Source organism: Electrophorus electricus, chromosome 6 (assembly GCF_013358815.1).
Source record: "Electrophorus electricus isolate fEleEle1 chromosome 6, fEleEle1.pri, whole genome shotgun sequence".
NCBI classification, from domain to species: Eukaryota; Metazoa; Chordata; class Actinopteri; order Gymnotiformes; family Gymnotidae; genus Electrophorus; species Electrophorus electricus.
Genome location: NC_049540.1, coordinates 19,518,745 through 19,542,475, shown reverse-complemented (window position 1 = coordinate 19,542,475; position 23,731 = coordinate 19,518,745). Strand labels below are relative to the sequence as shown.

The 23,731-nt window shown below is 41.1% G+C and overlaps 3 protein-coding genes and 2 non-coding genes across 12 annotated transcripts in view; 4 read left to right on the top strand and 1 right to left on the bottom strand.

Annotated features, from left to right (window-relative positions):
• Positions 1-1,917: 1,917 nt before the first annotated feature.
• Positions 1,918-7,012, top strand: LOC113571304 (protein NipSnap homolog 2-like). The gene is made up of 10 exons (XM_027000167.2): positions 1,918-2,036; positions 2,696-2,835; positions 2,998-3,043; positions 3,536-3,630; positions 3,874-3,944; positions 4,318-4,458; positions 4,629-4,660; positions 5,248-5,342; positions 5,431-5,514; positions 5,647-7,012. Exons 1-10 carry the CDS (start codon positions 1,945-1,947, stop codon positions 5,709-5,711), a joined length of 861 nt encoding a protein of 286 aa, XP_026855968.1. The 5' UTR covers positions 1,918-1,944; the 3' UTR covers positions 5,712-7,012.
• A 437-nt stretch (positions 7,013-7,449) lies between these two features.
• Positions 7,450-14,027, top strand: cct6a (chaperonin containing TCP1, subunit 6A (zeta 1)). Its single transcript, XM_027000125.2, has 14 exons — positions 7,450-7,651; positions 8,511-8,574; positions 8,768-8,902; positions 9,062-9,235; positions 10,449-10,552; positions 10,744-10,854; positions 10,986-11,145; positions 11,576-11,658; positions 11,941-12,037; positions 12,141-12,288; positions 12,719-12,852; positions 12,979-13,081; positions 13,233-13,305; positions 13,715-14,027. The coding sequence occupies exons 1-14, from the start codon at positions 7,515-7,517 to the stop codon at positions 13,785-13,787; spliced, it is 1,596 nt and encodes a 531-aa protein (XP_026855926.1). The 5' UTR covers positions 7,450-7,514; the 3' UTR covers positions 13,788-14,027.
• Positions 11,725-11,857, top strand: LOC113571316. Its single transcript, XR_003409990.1, has one exon. It is a non-coding gene; the product is annotated as a small nucleolar RNA SNORA15 (small nucleolar RNA).
• Positions 13,373-13,500, top strand: LOC113571315. The gene has a single exon (XR_003409989.1). It is a non-coding gene; the product is annotated as a small nucleolar RNA SNORA15 (small nucleolar RNA).
• An 80-nt stretch (positions 14,028-14,107) lies between the features above and the next one.
• The window catches only part of LOC113571271 (actin-binding LIM protein 3-like), a 58,227-nt gene continuing 48,603 nt past the window's right edge, over positions 14,108-23,731 (bottom strand). For 3 of the 8 annotated variants that reach the window (XM_027000116.2, XM_027000123.2, XM_027000121.2), the window contains 11 exons: positions 22,802-22,903; positions 21,776-21,829; positions 20,017-20,127; positions 19,712-19,776; positions 19,467-19,620; positions 17,360-17,389; positions 16,883-16,941; positions 16,538-16,598; positions 16,430-16,437; positions 16,217-16,297; positions 14,108-15,613 (listed from right to left, as the gene is read on the bottom strand). In XM_027000116.2, the coding sequence (XP_026855917.2) occupies positions 15,500-15,613; positions 16,217-16,297; positions 16,430-16,437; positions 16,538-16,598; positions 16,883-16,941; positions 17,360-17,389; positions 19,467-19,620; positions 19,712-19,776; positions 20,017-20,127; positions 21,776-21,829; positions 22,802-22,903 (839 nt within the window). In that variant the 3' untranslated portion in view covers positions 14,108-15,499. Of the gene's footprint in view, positions 15,614-16,216; positions 16,298-16,429; positions 16,438-16,537; positions 16,599-16,882; positions 16,942-17,359; positions 17,390-19,466; positions 19,621-19,711; positions 19,777-20,016; positions 20,146-21,775; positions 21,830-22,801; positions 22,904-23,731 lie in introns of all 8 variants that reach the window. The other 5 variants (XM_027000119.2, XM_027000124.2, XM_027000117.2 and 2 more) reach the window with 4 other exon arrangements.

Below are 23,731 nucleotides of genomic sequence, written 5' to 3'. Positions count from 1 at the left end.
TAAATACATTAGTCAAGGGCCAAGGGGTGGTCCTAATAGCCACAACAGCACAGTCCTAGCAGTACTAAAACAACTTTACCTCATGTTGAAACCATAACTAACATTGTTCTGAGAAAAATATAAAAAAGCAAAACACTCACAAAGCAAATCACTACATGTAAACACTTGTTAATGAAAAGCATTTATAGAGTTTTGCATTTTACTGGTTGGGGAGGCTTAACAGGTCGATTAGTATATAATAAATTATATTTGCTTACAACCAGCACTGAATAAAGCAAGTGTTCATAGCCACCCTAGATCAACTCTAAATCAGGCTTGTTTAACAATTGCAAAATTGTGGTTGTCTCCATAGAAATGTAAGCGTGTTGCATGGCCAAAACAAGAAACTTAACTGCACAATAAAGTGACTTGATTTTGTACCTTAGTTGTGATGATCAGTGTTTTGTAGAAACAACAGGTATTAAAACCCCAAATTTCAGTTTTTTTGTTAATGAATCTATGAACTAACAGTTTTGCATTAGTTTGTTTTCCCCTCTGTCATCATCTTTATGCTACATTGTGTATTTAAGTTTAATCTTGGAATGATTGTATACTCAAAGGGCCTTAATTACCCTTACAAATAAACGTGTTTCAAGAATGTGTTATCTGTGCCTCACTTCTATTGATTCAAGTTGTCTTGCCACAAATACAAACCAGAAAGATTTGCCTGCTTGTCTCTAGGGTGGCCACTTGGCTGCTTGAGTGTGATGCCCAGTGGAAATGACACAAGTCCGCTTCAGGTTGGGTCGCAAAACATTTGAGTGCCAGTGCTCCAAGTGAAAAACAAAAATTAAGATTTTTCCAATGGAGAAAAATTAATTTATAAATAATTCCACTAACAAATTTTGAAATTTCTGGTTTGGTGCCTAATATTCAACTAGAAATTCCTGGGAAACAGGCTACTGGTTTAATTTTGGAGGAAGACATGGAGAGCAATCACAACTAAATACATTTTCTTTACTTATGAATTAACTAGCTAACAAGCCCAATCGACTCATTTTATAGCTAGAAAAGTATTAGCACTTAAACCAGTTTCAGAGTAAACTATTTTTTATTGTTGACTTTGTAAATTAGAAGCCATGGTCATGAGACCACATGAGAAAAACAGCAGTAATCATACTACAGACAATGCATTTGCTTGTATGGTGTGTGTCAGGTGTCCATGTTCAGAGTGACTTTACAGAAGTGTTTTGAAGTCTATCAAACATAATCCCCTGCACACATGGCAGCAGAAGTTAGTCAACATATAAACTGAGCATCTAGTTGGATTTTTGTTGTTTTCAGTGATAGCAAATTCATAACCAACCAAACACTGCATCAGACAGGGAATGTATGTTTTTTAGAAGTGATGTTAACTGTATGTATGTTATTGCCACAGCCTTTCCCCAAATAGATCTCTTCTGGGGGTGCCAATAAAAATCTAATAAATTAAGGCAACCTTTTATTGATTCCAGATCTGAGATTTATTCATTTAAATGAAGCAGTACATCTGCTGTGTATAAATTATTGTCTTTCGTATTGATGCCATCAAACGTAGGCTCTTTGCATAACCTAAATATTGCTGAAAACACTTCATGAAAACATATGTGATGCATAATTACGTTTAAATTTTCACCATGCTATAAATAGCTGCAATTTTGTTTTTGTTTTTTTTTATAATTTCACAGGCGTCTAGGGCATCTAAACGTTAAAGAAAAAATCGAACCTCATATTTTATCGAAGACTGCAATAGCATTTTAGGCAAGGTTAGGCAGCAAACCTAATCTACTTTGTCGATTGTGTCGCAGCAATTGCACAGAGTAAAACAACTGTACGATGCGATCCATCTAGTGGTTGTAAAAGGCATAGCTCTACCGTCCAGGCAGTTATGTAGCAGGAACTGCCTCTGCCTGACATTCAGGGAAGATGGCGACCAGAGTCCTTCAGAGTCTGGGAAATGGCTTGAACCAGGCAAAAATCGGGGTGCGGGCGAAACAACAGTTGACAGTAACCATCAGGTTAGACCGCTGTTTAAACTGGGAAAAGTCAAGGGATATGGCCAAGTTTCGCTTGATTTGCGTTTCGCACTTTACCCTTTTGTTGACGCTCCAGTACAGCGAATCCCAAGAAAGCAAGTCGTGCACTCCTCTTTTAGGCTAGCGCGCTAGGATATTAGCACTTCAGCTGTGTTTGAATGATGCTTAGCCGTTGGATAATTTTTTTCAGAAAAATTTAGATCACTCGGGATTAGATTTGTAATATCTTCCATGCGAAATGCCTCTCACGAGAAACATTTAACATTGCATCAAACTTTATAGGGACTACTATTTTGCAGGAAGTTTGACCAGCTGCAGATCCGAGGGCATAAATAGAGAACACTTGCCACTAACTATCCGATTGAGTTGCGGCTCAAGGTCGTTGAAAACAGTGCTGTAACACGATAAGTCACTCCACTGGAATGTCTATTCAGAATTCATTAGCAGAAGAATGTAAAGGGTGTTTAGAAGACATATCCAGTAATGTCCTAGCTAGCTGCTGCCAGGGTTAAAAAGGTATTGTTGAAGTGTGTGTAGCTCTGAAAAAGCCTACCTGTCTTCAGTCTCATCTGAATGTTAAATTAACAGAAAATGTCAACATTTGCTAATTGGCTTTTTTAATCAATTACTTCTCTGGTCAGGAGTCTGTGTGCATCCTCAAACAGAAATCGTGAGGACAGCTGGTTCAAGTCTCTCTTTGTCCGAAAAGTTGACCCCAGAAAAGATGCTCATTCTCACCTCCTGGCAAAGAAAGAAGACAACAACCTCTACAAAATTCAGTGTATGTGCCTGACTCAGCACACACTCCTGAACGACAGAGTTCTCAAGCCTAAGATACACTGCTGAAATTGCACAATCGGAAGGCTTCATTAAAAAGGCATTATATGGAGATGCATTCCTTTAGTCAGTCTGTTACGGTCCATAACATGCCTTTCTTTTACAGTTCACAATGTCAAGCCAGAGTGCCTTGATGATTATAACAAACTTTGGTAAGAACATCCATACTGAAGTAATGCTGTCTAGTGTTGAATGTGTGCCAAATTTGGCATTTATGCCTACATTTGCAATCACCAGTTGTTGTTTTTTTTTGTGTGTTTTTGTTTTTGCAATTTTTTCGTGTTAAACACCTTTACACTTTTAATCTGATTGTATTCATTCGACATTTTCTTTATAAAAGAATCTGAACCAACTTTACCAAATGCATTAGCTCATTCATAATCAAACATTATTTATTATTCAGCTGTTGGATAATATTTAGGAAATTTCAGATGTGAAATAAGGAAAGAGTAAAATTTGAGATTTCTGTTTATAAGAACTATATCATCACTGGAATGCATCGTATTCATATATCTCTGGAATATTATTGTTAAAAAGTTGTTATATAGACTTTTATACAGTGGCCACAAAGCAACATTCATACATGGTATATTGTACACTACATTCAAGCACCATAATACTAATTATTACTCCTGCGATCACAGTGAAGATGTCTTGCCATCTATCCACGCTGACCCTGACTACCCATGTGAACTGGTGGGCACTTGGAACACGTGGTATGGGGAGCAAGACCAAGCAGGTGGGCAGATACCAAAAGCATCAGACAAAACCATACAGGACCTTTCATGAAACCACACCGATGACTTTTCTCTCAGCTGTTCTGTTGCACCTAACTCTACCTGTCGTTTTGCAAATACAATAGGATTAATCAAGTCTGCCTATTAGTCCAATGCTGCTTCATTTTAATTTCAGTCAACAAAGAAGAAACACTATGGTTATCATAACCTTGTCCATAACTTGTGTGCTTGTCTTCCATTCCTAGTGCACCTGTGGCGATACAGAGGAGGTTATCCTGCCCTGACTGAAGTCATGAACAAACTCAGGAAGAACAAGGTGCGTAGATGAAGAAAGGGTTCTGGATACATGCTAGTGAGTACTCTGACCTTTGTGTGGGGGGAAAAAGCAAAGATTATACCCCAAGGAAGAACATGTCAAATCTGACATGATACTCAAGGTGGTATACTTAGACTCCTGTTGTACCTGCCTTTAAGAAATAGATTCTAGAAATTCTCAGCAGCAAGTACCATTCAGATTAGTCAGTGAGAGTCTGAGAAATCCATTATTTGTTCACATGAAAACATTAAAAAAAACAAACAAACCCATCTTAAATACTACAGAATCCATAATTCTGTGATTTTCTAAGGGACATTCTAAGTGGAATGCAAAAGGACCAAGATGGTTAGCGTGTCGATGTGTGTGTAACCAGGCGTTTATGGAGTACAGAGAAAAGCGTGGCAGGATGCTGCTGTCCCGCAGGAACCAGCTGCTTCTGGAGTTCAGCTTCTGGAATGAGCCTGTTCCCAGACCAGGACCCAGCATATATGAGCTCAGATCCTACCAGCTCAGGGTACGGAAAAATGAGTCAGATTCCGGATCATTTTCCTTTCATATATGACGTCATATCACACACTTTATGTGAAAGTTTGTCCTGTTTTAATTTATAGGGATAAAGCTTAATGTTTTGGGTACAAATGCAACATAATTTGTACATTTAAATAAAAGTTTTTTTTCTTCTAGCCTGGAACCATGATTGAGTGGGGGAATTACTGGTAAGAGGTTCATTATAGAAATATAAAATTATAACTTTGCAGTAGAGTAAATGTTCCATTAATGTTTAAGGAATATCATGAAGTGTGTATGGTGTTTACCATTCTCAACTGCTTTTATCATTGCCTCTACAGATTGTAGTTGCTGAATTTTGAGAATGGATGGTAACACTTCTTGCAAATGTAAATTATCCATTTATTTAAAGGGGAGAATGTAAACAACCATGCCAATGTGATCTCCCATTTTCTGCCTGCATTAATTCTTGATGCAAGTTGTTGCTTGCTGAAATGTGATTTTTATAATCTGTCAATTTATACTGACATTTTACAATCATGAGTTCTGCATGGACATTTGAAATGTTTTAAATGCAATTAAAAAATATTGGAACCCTATAAAAATTCATTAAATATGGTGATTGTAGAGGAAATGTTATGGCATACCCCATTTAGGGTAAGTGTCAATCAAGAAAGATGTGGCATAAAATTTAATGTAGCAAGTTGTCTGCTAGCAACATAGAAGTTCATTATGATCATTTAAACGGCATCCTATCTGATATGCTAATGTTAGTGATTGTGACTGATTTGCACAGGGCTCGGGCCATTGAGCTCAGGCAGCAGAACAACGAGGCTGTTGGAGGCTTCTTCTCTCAGATCGGCAGCTTGTACATGGTACATCACCTCTGGGGTGAGTGGACTTTCCATGTATCCCAGGTGGCAGGAACTTAATGGTGAATTCGTAATTGATTTAACCTTTTGCCATTGGAATCTGCCAGCTTACAAAGACCTGCAGTCGAGAGAGGAAACGAGGAATGCGGCATGGCACCATGAGGGCTGGGATGAAGTCGTCTACTACACAGGTGAGTATGGGCGTGCAGCATACAGGAAGGGCAGTTGCTTTCCCCAGTTAGCGGTTGTCTTTTGGAATCTGAATGTGCATTTATTTATTTGTTTGTTTGTTTGTTTGTTTGTTTGTTGTCTGATGCCACCAGTTCCTCTGATTCAACACATGGAGTCCAGAATAATGATTCCGATGAAGACTTCACCTCTGAAGTAGCTTTTGCTGATGACCCCAACAGAAACCCCAAAGTGAACTTGATTATACGAAACTCCAAATGCATGTCGATCAGATTTTGCACTGCCATGGATTTCTGCTTGGTTTTGAAAGAAGTGTCTTTCTTTTTTTCTCTTTAGGTCATAGGGCCCCCCCCCCCCCCCCCCCCCCCAAAGTTCAAGGCTCATATTTGTATTGACATTTGATTGACTCTCTCCTGTCTGTCAACAAATGTCAAGAACAACAAGAATATTACTACTTTGAATCACTAGTAGAGCTTTCTATCTAAATGCTGCAACAAAGGGTTTCATGCCAGTACTCCTAAATCAGAATTCTGTCACAATACTGACACCTTCATAGCGAGACCTCTCATCAGAGTGAGACCTGTCTTCACCTTTGCCCCCTCATTGCAGCAACTTTTTCATTTAAAAAAAAAAACAAACCCATGTTCCCATCAAAACTCAACTCAAATGAGGATGTTTAAGTTCAGGTTACTGTAGACATGGTTGCTGCTGTCTTTTGATTTGTGCATTTCAAATATATTCCAGAATGTTGCTCATTTATCCACAAAGTATAATTGTTTTCTTGATGCAGATTTGGCACTGATCAACTTGCATGCCATTTATCATCCTGATTTGGGGCCTTGTCGTAGTATTGCTTTTGACCTCTGCAATATTTAATGTAGTTCAGTTTCATGATGGTAACAGATTTGTTAACTGAAACTGAAACCACATGGATAGCTGTAATTAGCATGTGTGTATGGTTATTCGTATTATTGGTTTTGCAGTCTCAGTTCATTGAAAAAAACAATGGGTTAGGAGAATTATTGGACTATTTTCACTAATCATTTAGTTAAACTGGTCATTTTAGGTGAATACAAAACGTGATTTAAATGGTGGGTGGCAGAAAAAAAATTGAATTTATTTGTATTTGACCTCTATCAAATCAAACATAACCTTTAACCTTTCTTGTCTTTGATTTGCAACTGAATATTCGATCTTGTTGATTGTCATTTACATTCATCTTGTAATGTGGAATGTGTTGAATTTATTCCAGTGATAGGCCTCTCAAAATTGATTACATGATCAAGCTTGTCCTTGAATGAATATTCTCCATTAAAAACTTGTAAAACTCATCTTAACACCTTGGAAAGCACTCTTAAGTGGCGAAACTTGCGATTTTTAGGTCAGCACAGCCAAACTGATATTTTGGTTCAATTTTGAAGTTTCCTATTGTTTTGTGTGGTTTTTATGCTTTGAAAAGATTAGATGTACATACTGAATTAAATTTATGATTGAACTACACCTTCACAAAGCATGCAGTTATTGAACGACTCTGCTCATGAGAAATGGCTTGGGTATTGAAAGGATAATTGTTTTTCTTCAAAAAGAGACTTTTTAAAGGAATTGAGCAGATGATGTGTGGGCATTCAGTGTAGGATCTGGAATTAAAACAATGTCAATGTTTCAGATTTGTCATGGAAAAATAGTCTTTTTTTTTGTTGCTGATATTATGTTTATGACATTGGTGACGTTCATTTGCTATAAATTAATTTCAAGTATATGAGAGAATGCAGCAAATACTCAGCCATCAACGTTACGACAGGCGCAATATTTCTGCACAAAAGACAGACGCCGCCAATAGCCAATCAACTGTCGATGGCCGCTCGTTGAAATGGTTTCGGTCCTATCACAGCGGGGAGGAGGCTGTGCCAAAGCGCGCGTGTTTGGAGGTTTCTGGAAGCGTTTCTCTTCCGCTGGCCTCTGAAACCGGCCTGACTGTGTGAAGCCCTCTTTAAGTTACAGAATGGCTGCTGTAAAAGCGCTTAATCCCAAAGCAGAGGTAGCCAGGGCTCAGGCCGCCTTGGCTGTTAACATCAGTGCCGCCCGTGGACTCCAGGATGTCCTGAAAAGTAATCTAGGACCGAAAGGAACCATGAAAATGTAAGTTCTGTCTTTACAAACGACCATGAATTGCTTTGTTAGCGCACGCGTGATACGCTACATAACGCTGACAGGTTGTCTAGCCTGCTAGCTAGCTAGCTAATCAGTAGTCTAGTTGTCTTACTAAGTTGATAAATAGAAGTGTTCTTCTAGGTCTTTGTCATTTAGGGCATTTTTACGTATGAATGCAATTAATGCTATATCGATTAGAGTGCTAATCGATAAAGTATTGCTAGTTAGCAACTAAGAAGTTGCTAGCTAGCTAACGTAAGTTCAATTGAATGTAGCAGTACAGCTAGGTTCGCTAAATTCCACTAGCTCATTCTATGATCCACATGGTTTTAGCTAGCTAAGCTAACTAGCTAACCAGCTAGCACCAAAGTCTGATTGCGGTGTTGGTGGCGTTAGACATCAGAACTTTGAATGTAGCTAATTGGCTAGTAGCTAGCGTTCCCTAGCGTTAAACTGAAAACATTGTTTCTGCATAGCATGGAATTTGTCTCCAGTGATGATCTAAACAATTATCTGGGGTTTGCTTTGAACTTACTAATGTTAGCTTAAAAAAAAGAAGCTAAAATATCTTGTTTCCCGGCATCACACGGCACCACCCTTTTTTCGGCATATAATTAGCTAACATATCTAGCCAGGTATGGTTCTCGTTGCTAAAAAACCCATGGGTCTTCCCTGCTTCCGTTAGTTGATTTCTAGCCGTCATGTTGAGTATTCCACAATTAAAAATGTATAACGTAAATATTCTATTGGTTGTGAAGCGCTGTGTCAGCGTGTGACTATTTTATAACTTACAAATTAAAAGATGACGGTAAGTATGTTTTTAAACAGGAGACTTTGTTGTCCACAGGCTTGTCTCCGGTGCAGGAGACATCAAGCTCACTAAAGATGGCAATGTTCTTTTGCACGAGATGGTGAGAGATGTTCTGGTTTTTTTTTCTAAAACAGATAGCTTTGTCCTTTCTCAATATTAAAAACCAAGCATATACAAAGCAGCTATACTTATATCTGCTGGGTTTACAGTAAATAGTGTTTTGAACCACATAAAGCAGTTGTTATTGGAATTACTGACTGGAGACTGAATTCTCTTCTTTTTGTGTTTAATAGCAAATTCAGCATCCAACTGCATCCCTCATTGCAAAGGTGGCCACAGCCCAAGATGACATCACTGGAGATGGAACCACATCCAATGTACTCATAATTGGGGAGCTATTGAAACAGGCGGATCTTTATATTTCTGAGGTTGGCATACATATTTGGCACTTCTTGTTTTGTTTGAGACATAAAATGTTTAATAGGCAGAATAAGTTCAACTTTTACAGTGGTGTTGGTGAGGATTTTATTTTATTTATTCATTTTTATTTTTTGCACTGGTCTTTCATTTTCCATTGGCTTCATCAGGGTCTCCACCCCAGGATCATTGCGGAGGGCTTTGAGGCAGCAAAAGACAAGGCATTGCAAGTGCTGGAGGACGTGAAGGTCACCAGGGAGATGGGCCGTGAGACGCTCATCAGCGTGGCGAGGACTTCGCTGAGAACCAAGGTTCATGCGGAGCTGGCTGACCTGCTCACGGAGGTATGGAAGAGGCAGGGGGACATCTCTTTGGGTCTGCTTTTCCCTTTGTAAATGTAGAGCAGAGAACTGTGTTGCTTAGAAAGAATGTTGCTTAGTCCAGTCCTTGGGCTCTACTAGCCAGTCTATGTTCTTGCCTTTTATTTATATATATATATATATATATATTATACACACACACTGTGTGTGTGTGTGTGTGTGTGTGTGTGTGTGTGTGTGTGTGTGTGTGTGTATGAATTTTGAGCAAATCAAGTGGAATACAGAGGGCTCATTAGTCCAAGGTCTCCTTTTTGCCTGAGCTGCTGTGAGCTGTTGCTACATTCTGTCTGTTTCTGACCTGGTCAGGCAAATGGAGAGACATTTAAGTCCTTATGCACCGTGAGCATGCATGTATGTAGAACGCACGATAATTTATTTGGCATCAGTTTTGATTTATGTTTATGAAGAAACTCTGCATCGGTTAGATATACATACAATTAACAGTTAATCTTGACCAGTCTTAGCCCTTTGCAGTGTAATTTCATATGATTTAATGTAGTTATGCAAAAATACAGTTTTCATGTGCACTAGACTATAGGACAAACCTCCAAATATAAAATAAAGCAGTCTTTTTACTTTTCCAAACGAAAAGTGCACCAGGTAACACAAATGAAAAATGAAAACACTTTTTATTGTCAACACACAGAGGCCTAATGCAGTCCCTGTGCTATTCATATGTGGCTATGTTTAGGCCACTGTCAACCTTGCATGGTGAACAAATGTAAATGTGACCGGCACAGAATGGGTTATAAGACTGATCGGCTGGTTACTGGTTATGGCCGATCCCACTGAAAAGCAGCCAATTCCTATCACTGGTTGGTGCATCTCTAACTTAATGTTGTTTCTTCCGGTTCTTTTAACACTTTACTTTGACCTATGTTGATAACAGTTAATGTAAGTTATTGTGAAGATACAAGCAGTTAAAAAACTTGAAAAATGCTGCAATGCATTGTTAGATTGCTTGCACTCGTGCACCAATTTACAAATAGTTCTTCTGCTTTGTACTAATCATTTGCTTCCCTTGTCATTCTTATGAACAGCTTGGGAGTAATCATTGCAAGTGAAAAGTGTAAACTTTTAGGTTGTTTAGCTGAGCACGCTTTCAAAGGCTTCTCTTGTGTGTGCCCAGTATGTAAGCTCTCGGTTCTCAGAGTTTTTGTTTTTATATTCCTTCCAGGCTGTGGTGGACGCTGTGCTGGCCATCAAGAAACCCAATGAGCCCATTGACCTCTTTATGGTGGAGATCATGGAAATGAAACACAAAACGGAGAGTGACACACAGTAAGGACCTACCTTATGGTTCAGTTCACTGGACAATTGGATGGAATTTTCACCTTTCAAATTGGTGACAGTCATTTGTGTACCTTGTGTATTCTCCCTTACTATAAAATCAAAAGCTAAAGACATTCTTATACCACTGAATTGTAAATATTGACAACCTTTTTTTTTTTTTTTTTTTTTTTGATGTTCAGACTCATCAGAGGTTTGGTGTTGGACCATGGCGCCAGACATCCAGACATGAAGAAGAGAGTGGAAGATGCCTATATCCTGACCTGCAATGTCTCTTTGGAATATGAGAAAACGTGGGTTTACTTCCTGTTGCCACAGGCTGCCATCATACTTTGGTGTTCATAATGGGTACCTTTTAAGTGTGTGGCACTTGGTAGTGCACCAAACTTATTAGTTTGTGCTGCACTGAATTCTACCTCCACAGCGAGGTGAACTCCGGCTTCTTCTACAAGAGCGCTGATGAGCGGGAGAAGCTGGTGAAGGCCGAGAGGAAGTTCATCGAGGAGCGTGTGCAGAAGATCATCGCGCTGAAGAACAAAGTGTGTGCTGACAACAATAAGGCCTTTGTTGTCATCAACCAGAAGGTAAGTAGGAAGCACCTAGTAATACTCTGCCTTCAGGCTTTGGACATTAGCAGTTCAAAGTTGTTTAGAATGAGATTTTCTTGGACATGGGTTAAACTGGAGCACTTCAAGTTAACTCCTACAGGCATATGTACATACAGCTGTCTAGCTTGGATAGTCTTATGCCTTCAGAATGTGCATTTGTTGTAAGTATTACTTTGACACCAGAGTCAGAATAAGGGTTTTTTTATGCACAGTGAACACCCATGGGTCGCTTGTGTAGCCATCTGTGGAAATAAATATTGTGCTATAGTGAAGTGTGGTCTACCTCTGCAGTAGAAGACGGTCTGTTCTTACTACATGTATTCATGAGACCAGTACACTGCACACACATTGTCAGAACCGTCAGTACGGTCGTAGGAGCTGGCACTAAAGTCTTCTTTTGGCACAGGGCATTGATCCGTTCTCTCTGGATGCTCTGGCTAAAGAGGGCATTGTAGCCCTGCGCAGGGCGAAGAGGAGGAACATGGAAAGGTAGGCGTCAGGTCTGGCTGCCACCGTAGGTTTAGTGGAAAGTCGGTCACTAAAGAAATGCCTGAGGCATGGCTGAATTCTGTTTTACTCTTTCTGTGGTAAACACAGTCAGACACCATGCCAGATTACCCCTCTCTCTCATTCGGTCATGGTAGTACCATCTCCATGTTTATTACTAATGTGAGGGGGAGATACACATTGTACCGCGCAGCCTTAAGCGCTTTGTGCTCTGTCCGTGGCCCTGCTTATTCAGACAGCATGGGTTTCTCACTACTTTTTCAGGCTCACCCTAGCCTGTGGCGGCATCGCCATGAACTCTGTGGACGACCTCACCCCCGAGTGCTTGGGCCACGCTGGTCTCGTCTACGAGCACACGCTGGTCAGTTTCTACTACTTTTGCGCCCATCCGTGCCTGTTCGAGAGAGTTGTTTTCACCGCATGGCCGTTTGAATTGCCCACTGATTGCCTGTTATTTGCGACAGGGAGAGGAGAAGTACACATTCATTGAGAAGTGCGGCAACCCTCGCTCTGTGACGCTGCTGGTCAAAGGCCCCAACAAACACACGCTCACTCAGATCAAAGACGCCGTGCGGGATGGCCTGCGTGCGGTCAAAAATGCCATCGAGGACGGTACGGACGCTGTTTGCTGCCAAACCTGCACAGCAGCCAGCCTTGGCAAGGCCGTAGAAGGGCAGAGTCGAAATTCTGAGATTCAATGTTTTCAATTTCTGCCACAGTGCTCCTGCAGAAACGGAGCCCTATGCAATTGCTTGTTTTAGCCCCATTTCAAGACTGTATTGCATTGTGTTCATATTTGCTAATTTGGAGAAGAAGCTGTGGTAACACTAGCATTTCAGTGCACTTTAAATGGACAATATGTTCTGCTGACTAAGGTACAAAAGCAACTTTTGCAGGGTTGCTATTCATGAAAAGCATAGCGATACCTGGGATGGGCCACATGGAGGCAGTTTCAGACCAATCATCGAGCCACTTGTACAAATTGCTGTTGAAAAACTTTTCACAAAACTCTTGATTCCTCATTGTCTTCCTGGGAGTGCAGGCAGTGTGGTGGCGGGAGCTGGGGCTTTCGAGGTCGCCGTGGCTGATGCTCTGGTGAAACACAAACCCAAGGTGAAGGGCCGGGCTCAGCTGGGCGTGCAGGCGTTTGCTGATGCTCTGCTCGTCATCCCAAAGGTAGCGTGACCTTTCCATGGACTCATTCCAACAGGAGTTACCACATTACTTTTTGTTGCTGTGCTCTTTCTTAATTTGACATAACTTCATAACGGCAGTTTAAACAGACGTGTGTTTTCTCTGTAGGTCCTAGCTCAGAATTCAGGCTATGACCCACAGGAGACTCTTGTGAAGCTGCAGACTGAATTCAAGGAGTCTGGACAGCTCATTGGGGTCGACCTGAGCACCGGTACGTGTCCCCAACACTTAGTCCTGTCACTCAAATCTAGAGGAACAGGGGTGCGTCAACTAAAGTTTTTGACTAGAATTCACCATTCACATCTATGCAATCCTAATATTTGGATCTTAATACTGTTTCTTTTGGCTTATGCATTGCCCAGGTGAACCAATGCTAGCTGGGGAAGCTGGTGTTTGGGATAACTATAGTGTTAAAAAGCAGCTGCTTCACTCATGGTGAGTAAAACCTAAATCTCTTCTGTACGGTGACTGGTCAGTTGTGAGTGTTCTGTGGATGCTACCAGCATGGCTGAATTCTGTTTTACTTTATCTGTAGTAATGGCAGTCAGACACCATGCAAGATCATCCCTCTCCCTTGTTTTGAAATGGTGATGATGGAACTGTTGTCATGTGTTTTAAGGGAGAACACAGTGTATTTGCCTAGAGTAACCAATGTTTATCAAGTCAAGCCTACAATAACCATCATGTCACCCTTAATCAGCCTGTCAAGCTCAAGTAAAATGTTTTAAAGCAGCCAGACCATACAGTGGTAATCACACAAGTTAGTCTGAAAGTTAGTGCACAAGATGCTGTCTGGAACTGGCAACATATGAAGATCATTTTTCCTGCTTTTCTCCCTCTGCAGCACGGTAATCGCTAGTAACATCCTCCTGGTAGATGAGATCATGAGAGCTGGAATGTCCTCCCTCAAAGGCTAAAAGAATTGAGCATGACAACCCGCCAGATGAAGACAGCCTAGGCGTTTGGCACCCACATGAATTTTGTGCTAACTGCATCCTGACTGGATGTCCACTTATTTTCTGTGCCCGGTAGCGTTTTCATTTCCCGCAGGACTCTTCCTCTAATCAGTTGGGTTATTTATGAGGTTTTGTTAAAAGGCACTAAACTGCAGTACACACCTTTTTCTTTGTACCCATTAAATGTTCTGGTTCGTGAAAGTTTTTGAGTGAATTACCTTGCATGACCTGACTGGTAGAAGAAACACAATTAATATAAAATAAACCATGCTGAGTCAGAATCACTTGAAAACATTATACTTAAATAAAGCTACCCCAATACATCTTGACAGGTCATCTTGATCATTAAATCTGGTTAAGCAAAGTTAGTCTATAAAATGCAAGATTACAAAAACAAGCTCTGTTATCATTTTCTAGTATGATGCACTTAAAGATAAGTTAGCTTTTGAGGTTAAAAAAATGTAGCATTATTCTGCACAAAAATTCATGGAATTAAGTACTTCAATATTGCTATATAAAGGCATTGATACAGCAGTAGATAAAACAATTATGCTCAAATGATAGGAACTGGATAAAAATGACAGTTTGGAATGTGAAACAATTCAAGCACTCAGGCCTCCTTTAACTTGCTATTACATCAATCATGCCACATTTTGTATCATGTATTTGTTTTTGCTTTTGGTCAACCTTTAGTCAGCAACATGCCTTTCTACTCATTCATCCTTCCTTCTTCCCAAAATCGCTCTTGTCCAATTTCATCCCAAGTTTCCAATGCAAGTGTTCAACCAACAGATATTGAGTTGTAAACTACTCCAAAATGGGAGTAAAGGAATCAGATTAAAACAAAAATGACTAGACTTGTTCTATCTGCAAGTTAAGATGTTCATTGTGAATTATTATTCATGATTAAGATTAATTGTTCAAGCACCAAGTAGTCTTAAAATGCTGCTTAACATATTCCTTTGCTTAATATACATTCTTTGGATCTATAAATATCAAAAGCTCCACCCCAAACGAAAAGGAATCAAACTGACACTTCTATTCCACCTAACTCTCAAAAAGGTATGTATGGCACACTTTGATATGCACTAGAAATAAAAATCACTTTGGTTCTGAGATACACATAATGCACTCCTCCAGAAGTAATAGCTATCGCACACCTGGATATAACCAACATTCTTCATCATCGTAGTTGTGAGTTTTCAACACTTTTTCTCCTTTACAGAAACCAAGCATGCAGTCTGCACATTCTGGTGAAATAAGACTACTCTGTCTTCAGTCTGTCACTGCTGCACTGCTGCTGGTGTTAACCTAGCTGTTTCATCATAAGGCAACATTCTGTTGTATCATCCTTTAATGTAATCATCCATTAATGTAACCTGAAATTGTCACAGAGGCTGTGGTAGGAGGAGAAGCCTAAAACTTAAAACGCACTGCACACAAAACAGTATTTACTGAATGCTTCGAGAAGTAGATTTCTAAACTCTTTCGTGTACAAAGATGTGAAACAGTCCACTGTGAAGCAGATGAAGACTCTGGATTCCTCTGTTTCACTCAGTTCTTTGATGGAATCGAGTTCCAGACCATTTGGTTCCATTAGATCACTTTGACCGTCCAGTGCTTTCTGATTTCTGGTCCAGTCTACCCTGGGATTAAGTCTCGGGCTTTGTTCCCTAGAACAGCCGTGCCTGTTTTTTCAGCTCATTTTGTTTCCACAGTGCCAGACGGTCAAAGTCTACCATGGTCATCCCAAAGACCTGGTAGAACTCTTCAGGGGACAGATGTCTCTGTAGGAATGGGAATCAGCAGAAATGTGGTTATAAACATCATGTGAACATCATATAATGAGTAGGCCTTTAACAAAAAAACTTCTGTATCAAATGATATGCAGTATTTGGACTTTTGGAAAAGCCATATGAAGGACCATTCAAGGCTATATCAGTCTGCCTTGGGAGTCTTGGCTGTGCCTGCAACTAGTGTTAGTGTTCAAGATTCTTTAGTGAGTCTTTAGTCTTTAGCTTTTCTGCTGTTGCACATATGTGCCCAAATTGTAGCATAAAATGTTTTATGAAGTTACACACTTTTGGCTCATTTCATGCCTCTTTTACCACAATTTTCTTTAAAGGTCTTTAAATCTCATGCCATACTTTAAATTATGAAGGGAATGTCATATAATGAAACAAATCAGGAACAGTGAGGGACTTGAGACTTGGATAGGAATCATGTCCAAAGACTTCACTCTCAGGGAATTCAGACCGGAAACAGACTCATCCCTCAGAGAATTAAGACCTGACTCAGACTTATCCCTCAGAGAATTCAGATCGGACTTGGAACACAAATGCTTGTGAACACCTCTAGCATATATGGGTATCTTTGTCTGTGTGATTCACCTCCAGTCTTGCCCTGTCTACATCACCGGGGAGCTGGTTGCATCCACGAACAGTGACCATCAGATCCTGATACGGATAAACCTGCAAAGGTCAGAGAAGTGGCAGACATGACTAAAGTTGAGCGATCATGACATGATTCATGCTAAAATTCTGAAGATGGTTTTCTGCCACATGGTGGTACATCTGTTAAACTCCTTTTGCAAGGACTCCCACCTTGTATTCTGAAACACAGAAAAGAGGAGATGAGTGCCGATCAGCTCTTTTCAAGCTGTCATGCTCGGTTAGGCATTGACCATATGGCCTCACATAGAAAATGCTTACCTCTATATCCCCAATTCACTGCATTGGCACTGTCATAATGGAAATAGTCAGCACTGTGAGGCTAGAAAGGAAGGTAACAGATCCACCTCAGAACCCTTTCATTTCTAACTCCACTGGGATATTAAGGATGATCATGTATAACCTCCCAGCTGGTAAATAGTTTTCCTCTAGAACATTTTCTCCCAAGCTATCATTCAAGCATGACATGCCCCTAAATATTAATGCTAGTAGAATTATTAAGCACAAAGAGCATATCTACATATCTGATCAACCCACATGGAATTTAAATATTCTCACAGAATGTATTACATATGGCCAAGTTTACAGCCAAAAACGGATTCATACCCTGTTTAGGTTGTTCCTGCCATACCCCGGCAGAGAGGCTGATTTGGAGATGAAAGTATCTGTAAGACGCACAAACACGCATAAAAGGTGAAGACTTTCCCTCTCACTCTGAACACAAACACAATCGCACATACACGCGTCATGATTAGAGCGATCATGTACACTGTACAGACAGTAGAGGGCGCCCTTTGCACAGATACAGCTCCTGCAAATGAATATACGGCTAAGCCAGAAAGCTGCAAGATATGAAAAATAAAAATTGATTGATTTATTTATATACATCTTCCAAATCATCTTTTTTTTCAGTTGTGAATTTTTTTTAGAGGAACTACTTTTTGAGGACCTGAAGCTCAGTTCTGAAGCCAAGCTTCACAGAGATGCAGTTGAATAAAGAACAATTACATAAACACAAACACACACTCAGAGGACTCAGCACAGAGTTGTATGAAAACAAAGAAACAACTCTCAGTGACTCACCACTGTCTGCACTGTAATGGAATCTAGGAGCTATAGATAGATAGATAGATAGATAGATAGAGAGAGAGAGAGAGAGAGAGAAAGAGAGAGAAATCTCAAAGATTGAGTTACCATCATGTTGATATGACAGTTCAGTAGTTTAGTACAGACTCAATTACTGACTCAGACAGGATGTCAATTTAGTGGATAAACTCAAAGAAAGTGAACATTTTCAATGTGTGTGCATTTCAATGTGTGTGCATGCACACATCTTGTAGAAGATGAGATTTGTAGAACTGGCACATAACCATAAAGAAGGTTAGTCAGGCTGCTCCGCTGGGCCTGGCTTCTTTTACCACCTGCATTGAGGTCAGTCTAATCATTGTTTTTATTCGTGACTTTTCTTTCACAGAGACAGAATGATGAGTGAGAGCATGGCTGCTTTTATGCTGCCACTCATAAATAATAAAGGACAGGGACAAAATCAGCAGGGAAGACAGAAAAGGGGTCTGAGTGGACACACACACACGCAGATATGGGAAGGTAAATTTTATTGTTGTGCTGCCATTGTTTCTAATATCATCACCTCTGAATTAATATAATTATAGTCCCTGCATTTATATATAGTCATTTCAAAACACACAAAGGTCACACTACAAAATCTTTGAAGAAACCAGCTTCACGCCAATCCACATTGACTCTACTGCACGTTTCTAGGAGAAAGAATTTGAAATGGACACACAAGGCTCTTTCCACCCGAGTCCTCTCAAACCTAATACACACACACACACACACACACACACACACACACACACACACACATGTATCTTCCCGCCTACACACACTGCGAGAGCAGTCTGGAAATGGCTTATGGGGAATGAAAGACTGATGAACTGCAGCGATCACTTGGGGCTCATGATCGCATCTCTCTGCTTTGGGACTGAGCAGAATTTAATCAGGCAAAGGACAAAAGTCAGCGGAGTGTTATGATTGGGCCACCCCGAGACATGGGGTCAAGTACAATATAACATCCCATGTGTATTATGTAAAAATAGAGCCCAAACCACAGTACTGGATTTGGAGTCAGGGAAGTGGAGCTATATTGTAATATATTATAATTATTGGCTTGGGCCAATAATTTGTGTAGGACAACGACATCAGTGATAATACGTAGAGCTGGAGGACACGTCGGCTGGTCCTGAGCCCCCTGCTAGTAAGTGTGCGGTATGAGGAGAGGGATACCCCCTCCGGCTGGTCAGTAGCCTGGGGTTGGGTGAGTGGCGGTGGGATGCTGCCTCTCCCTGACTCATCCAGTAACCATGGGGACTAACCAGCCTGCTGCCATCCTCATTGCTCCTACACACACAGACTCATACACATCTAGTTTCATCTCACATACTCATGCTTTTGTGCTGTATCTGTGTCGCGTAGAGAACAGAAATGTGTAGTGCAACCACTTGTAAATCTGTTCGATCCCAAAACTAAAGTCTTACCTTAACACCCATAGTGTCTGTTAGCCTTAAATAAATCAGTAATAAATCCAAATCTAATCCAACCAAACACACAAAACAAATATTTTACACTTTTAGCTTATGAAATTTAGTTTGATTCCTTAAAAAAAAAATTCTATATCCAACATTGGTTTGACATGTTTAAGACATCCCTCTCTCGCTTTTCATTGCCATTTACTGCACACACACACGCACACACACACTCCTATGCTCCTACAAACCAATCAACCTTTGGTCTCTTTTCATCAACAACATGCTGTGTATCACTTCAAAATATCTGTTCCAGCCCAAAAGGACCTCAGTCAGGATGCACAGTCTAGTACTCCACCTAAAATTAGAGATATTTTTCAAATTGAACTTCTCTCTTGAGGTTATTACACACAGCATCTTTATCCAGCAGATACAGGGATTATACTGAAGAGATAACGCACAGTCTTAGATAACACACTCTTAGAACGGTATAACGATTTGACTCTTTGAAGAGGCAGTTGATTTATATTCTTAAAGAAACATATACACAGAGTCTTAAAGTTTTAACTGGGCACTCAGCGACAGCACCTCCGTACCCGCTGTGATCTGTGGTTTGGGTGAAGGTGTATGTGAGAATGGGCCCTTACAGCCGTTGACTGTGTTACTGTAGCCCGAGTTATGCAGCGCCTCTTTGCTCCCTCTCCGGGAGTTCCGTGCGCTGCTCCAGGGGTCGCTGTCACAGGAGCCGGACCTGGCCTTCATTTCTTCCTTCAGGATCATCCGGCCGATCCCAGCTTGGATCTGGACAGCAGGGATGACAGGGAGTGTCTGAAGTGCTTGGAGAACCGTTACGTGAGTGGGTGGTAAAGAAGTGTTTGGAAAGGGTCTTTACTCTGTTAATGCTTTGATTCCAGCCATCCTCCTCGCCTCCTGAAGAGAATCTGCGACCCCGAGGAACTGAGTGAGAGAGCGAGACATAGAAGAGACAGAGAGTGAGCGAGACAGTGAGCGAGAGAGAGAGCGAGAGGGAATTGATCAGTATTGACCAGAAAGACCTAGTATTTAAAAAAAAAAAAAAATACTATTCAAGCAGTGCAAAAATAAACAAAACACCAACCTTCGAAGACAGACACTTCCAAACTCAAGTGTGACCTGACATGTGTAGGCCATTTAAAAAACTCAAGAAAAATAACACACCTTTGGGAGAGCCGGGGTAAAAGTAGTCTGACTCGGAGTGCTCGGAGAGGTTAGACGGATATGGCGAGAAGGGAGAGGAGAGAATATCCTCGCTGGTTTTGCTCTTTGGGGCTTCGTTTTCGTTATCATCTGTGGGGCGGAAAGACATTGCGATATTCGGACTGGCCCGTGGAAAAGGCTAATGGTGTGAGACGCGCCCTGGCACGGACAGCCTTTCACAGGGACTGCTTGAGTGCGGACGTGCGAGCAAAAGGCCCATAAGTGGTAAACGACGGCCGGCGTCAAGGCGTGCTCGGTAGAGGAGCATCGCTCAGGCGAGCACACAGCCTGCCAGGGGAACAGAGAGGGATGGAAGGGATAACCCGCAGAGAGGCTTGCAATCTCTTACCCACGTGGTGCATCAGAAATTGCCATAGTCGTCAGTTCAGCACAGTCAGTTAAGAGGACCCATCACATTTTGTCATTTGTGCTAATTACAGATGTTAGTGGTAGCTATGGAATACAATAAAGCACTGGAGTGCTACAATGGCCTTAAGGTATTTTTAGTGTTTAAACTACTCATAGGATGAGGTGATTAGAGACATACACTGGGATAATACGCTGAGACACAAGTCTGTAATTGTAGCTTAAAAAAAAGCCCTCTAAGATGTGTACCTAATCAAGTGGCTAGTGTGCGTAGGTGCAAGCTAGCTGGGTGGTGAGTGGATAATGTGAAACCGTCTCTGGGAAAGCAACGGTTGAGGAGCTGTGGGTACTTACAGGGTGGATGGTTCATTGAAGGAGGAACCATCAGGACAGAGAGAGCAGGGAGGAAAAGAAGCAGGTCAGAGAATTGGCCACATAAATGAGGGCCAGATCACAAACAGGCAAGCGCACACTGAGCACCAAAGCACACAACACACAGGTCATGCAAGCTTGTAATTAAGGTGACCTAATCTGATCGCTGTAATGCCTCAATAGATAAAAGTGATTAGGGGCAAGATGAGACAATATGAAATTTGAGTGGGTTCTGGGGTTAAAGATGATGTTTAAGCTAAAGGCCAGGGCCTCCTTGCGCCAACGCCTTTGTGTGTGCGAACGGACTGAAAAGAACGAGGAGAAGTGATCTTGGATCTTGGGGTGGTGGCTTTGGGGGCTAAATGCCCAGCCATGTGCTAGGTGTTAGTACGAGTACGCTTTTCCACTTGATTCTCTCTCCTCAGCAGTTTGAATGCAGTGACTATTTACTCAAGTTTCAGTTGCATTCTTTAATCTCTTGTCTTTTTAATTGAGGGGAAAAAAGCTATTTGTTGAAATACCAGCCTAGCAAGCAACTGTAGCAAATAGCACACATGCAAACAACCACAAAAGCAAAGCCGCCGAAACGCTGTTATGCTTCATACAGTTGCCTCACAGAAACGGGTGACCTACAACCAGGCATTGGTTCTGCATTGCAAGTCATCGAGCTTGAGATTGTAACATTTGGCTTAACTTCAAAGGTATTTCATTACCATTTTATTATGATTCATTTGCACGTTCAAACAAAACATTACTGTCTCCGGTGCCAGGTGACTTCACAAATCATAAATAATGAGGCTGCCTTCTTATAGAAAGTACATTTTCTTATCAAATAAGCACTACATTTTCAGCGCTGGCATTAGTGGACAACGCCATCTGGTGCTGGAGACACAGCAAACACTGCAAACTCATGGGACGCACTATGCTGATTATCTCGAGAATGAGAGAAAGGACAGAGGCGAGGAAGCATCCAAACAAATACCATTATGTCTCTTATAGATGGGGGGCTTTCTGTAGATGTTAGACTCTCCAGTGGCTAAAGACAGACAGAGAAAAGAGGGTGATGCAGGAGCCGTGAAGGAAACCAGGGCATTGTGATCGAACTGGACCCAAAGGTAAAGGGGAGAATGGGTTAGTGACAAGCTGGTCACAGTCGATTCCTATTAAGGCCTCCAATCCTCAGTGTGGCTGGACAGGCAGTTCTAGGTCTTTGGGTAGAGTGAAATATCTCTGGGTTTATAAAGCAGCCTAAGAGTTTTCTGCACGTTTAACAGGGGCCACGTGTTAGCTTGGTGGAAAATGTAAGGAATTTTCCTGCTTTTTCTTACTGCTCCCTTGTGCTGCCAGACTTGACATCTTTGTCAAGTAAAGACGTGGACGAGCATGGAAGCGGGTGTTGCAAAGCCAATGGAAGCCTTCAAGGTCAGCAGCTAAAGCGCCACTAATGTAATCTCTGGTATCTGGGATGTTCCAATGGGGCAGCGACACACGAGTACTGACACAGGAAGACTTGGGAGTCAGTTCATCCGAGCAACTGTTAAACACAAAACACTGACAGTAGGGTTTAAACTGATTAATGGGTCCCATGAGAGTTTTCTATGGAAGTCTTCCATTCAAAGCAAATAAATGTACCGAGTGCAGTTTTAAATGATATGATTAAATGGTCACAGCTCCATAAAACAGTATAATGTTTTCTTAAACACCACTGTTGGTACACCTAGCTTGTAAACGTTACTTGAGCAATATTGACAAATTGGCCAAGAACATCAAGTGAAAGCACTAGTAAATCAAGGAACCTCTCAGAGAAGAAAAACTGTTGTTGATGGTGACATTTTATGGGTTTGTGATGGAGAGTATGTGATGGATAAGAGGAGAGAAGACTAGCGTTATCATGTGTGATTCATAAAGCTACCAGTGGCCTTCAGACTCTGGATCATTAACTTGCTGAGGCTGTTGGTGGAATAGGGATGGATGGGCAGAACAGACGAGGAGAAAAGCAGTGGCCTACCTGGAACATGAAAATGCTTGGGAGCTTGGTACATGGTGGGTGTGTTGCACCTGGCATCAAGCTGACTGTAATAGGGAGAGCTCCTGCCACTCTCAGTACCTGCTGTCAACCCAAGACCAATCACAGCCAAGGAAAGCAGAGCGTGAGCCCAGGCTTGACCCGCCCCATTCCCATGTTACTAACCATAGACTGGCCTACTTGCTAGCCAGCGAGGGATCTGTTTAGTATATAAGCACAACATGCCTACAGATGGAAAGACCAAAGTCAAAAGGAGAAAACTCAAAAAGAAGAAATGAAAAATGTAAAGTTGATAGCAGGTTTCCTTTAGCATTCATGTTATGGAATATTTCACTCTCATTAAACATTACTAACCCAGGAATACCTGTTACAGTTCAATGATCAAATACTAAATGTTCATGGCAAAAATATCATTGAAGCCAAAGAGAGAGGACATTTATGATGTAATTAAGGGAAAAGTTTAAACTGCATTTAGCAGTTCCTAAACTGCATTTCCTAAATCATAAATTATTTTAATGAGACAGTGGAATCTAAAAGAGTTTTCCAGAGACACTGTTTCAGATACTACAATCAGAAACATATATATGATGTAATATGGCATGTTGCAAGTCAAATAATGGCAGCAAAATCCATCTTCTACTGGGAAAACCCAACTAGAAACAGATGGTATGGACAGTTCTGGAGGAGTCCAACACATCATTTTTCTTTGAGGTTTCAAACCTTGTAACACGATGCTATGGTATTATCATACTGACACCAAATGTGAAGATGGACTTCAAAAGAATGTGGGTAGATTAACCGTGCAGTGGCTGCGCATAGTTCTCACGTGAAGAAGTCCTAAGTTTTGTGTCGTGTGTCTTTGAAGGGCTTCTTGTGCTGCGACCTCCGTAATCCACCCTGACCCTAACTCGC

Bases quoted from the DNA above. Each gene is read 5' to 3' on its own strand.
- LOC113571304 (XM_027000167.2), top strand. From the start codon at position 1,945: ATGGCGACCAGAGTCCTTCAGAGTCTGGGAAATGGCTTGAACCAGGCA. The intron at 2,836-2,997 runs GTATGTGCCTGA...TTTCTTTTACAG, and splicing joins CAACCTCTACAAAATTCAGT to TTCACAATGTCAAGCCAGAG. The intron at 3,631-3,873 runs GTGGGCAGATAC...TTCCATTCCTAG, and splicing joins TGGGGAGCAAGACCAAGCAG to TGCACCTGTGGCGATACAGA.
- cct6a (XM_027000125.2), top strand. From the start codon at position 7,515: ATGGCTGCTGTAAAAGCGCTTAATCCCAAAGCAGAGGTAGCCAGGGCT. The intron at 7,652-8,510 runs GTAAGTTCTGTC...TGTTGTCCACAG, and splicing joins CCGAAAGGAACCATGAAAAT to GCTTGTCTCCGGTGCAGGAG. The intron at 10,855-10,985 runs GTGGGTTTACTT...CTACCTCCACAG, and splicing joins TCTTTGGAATATGAGAAAAC to CGAGGTGAACTCCGGCTTCT.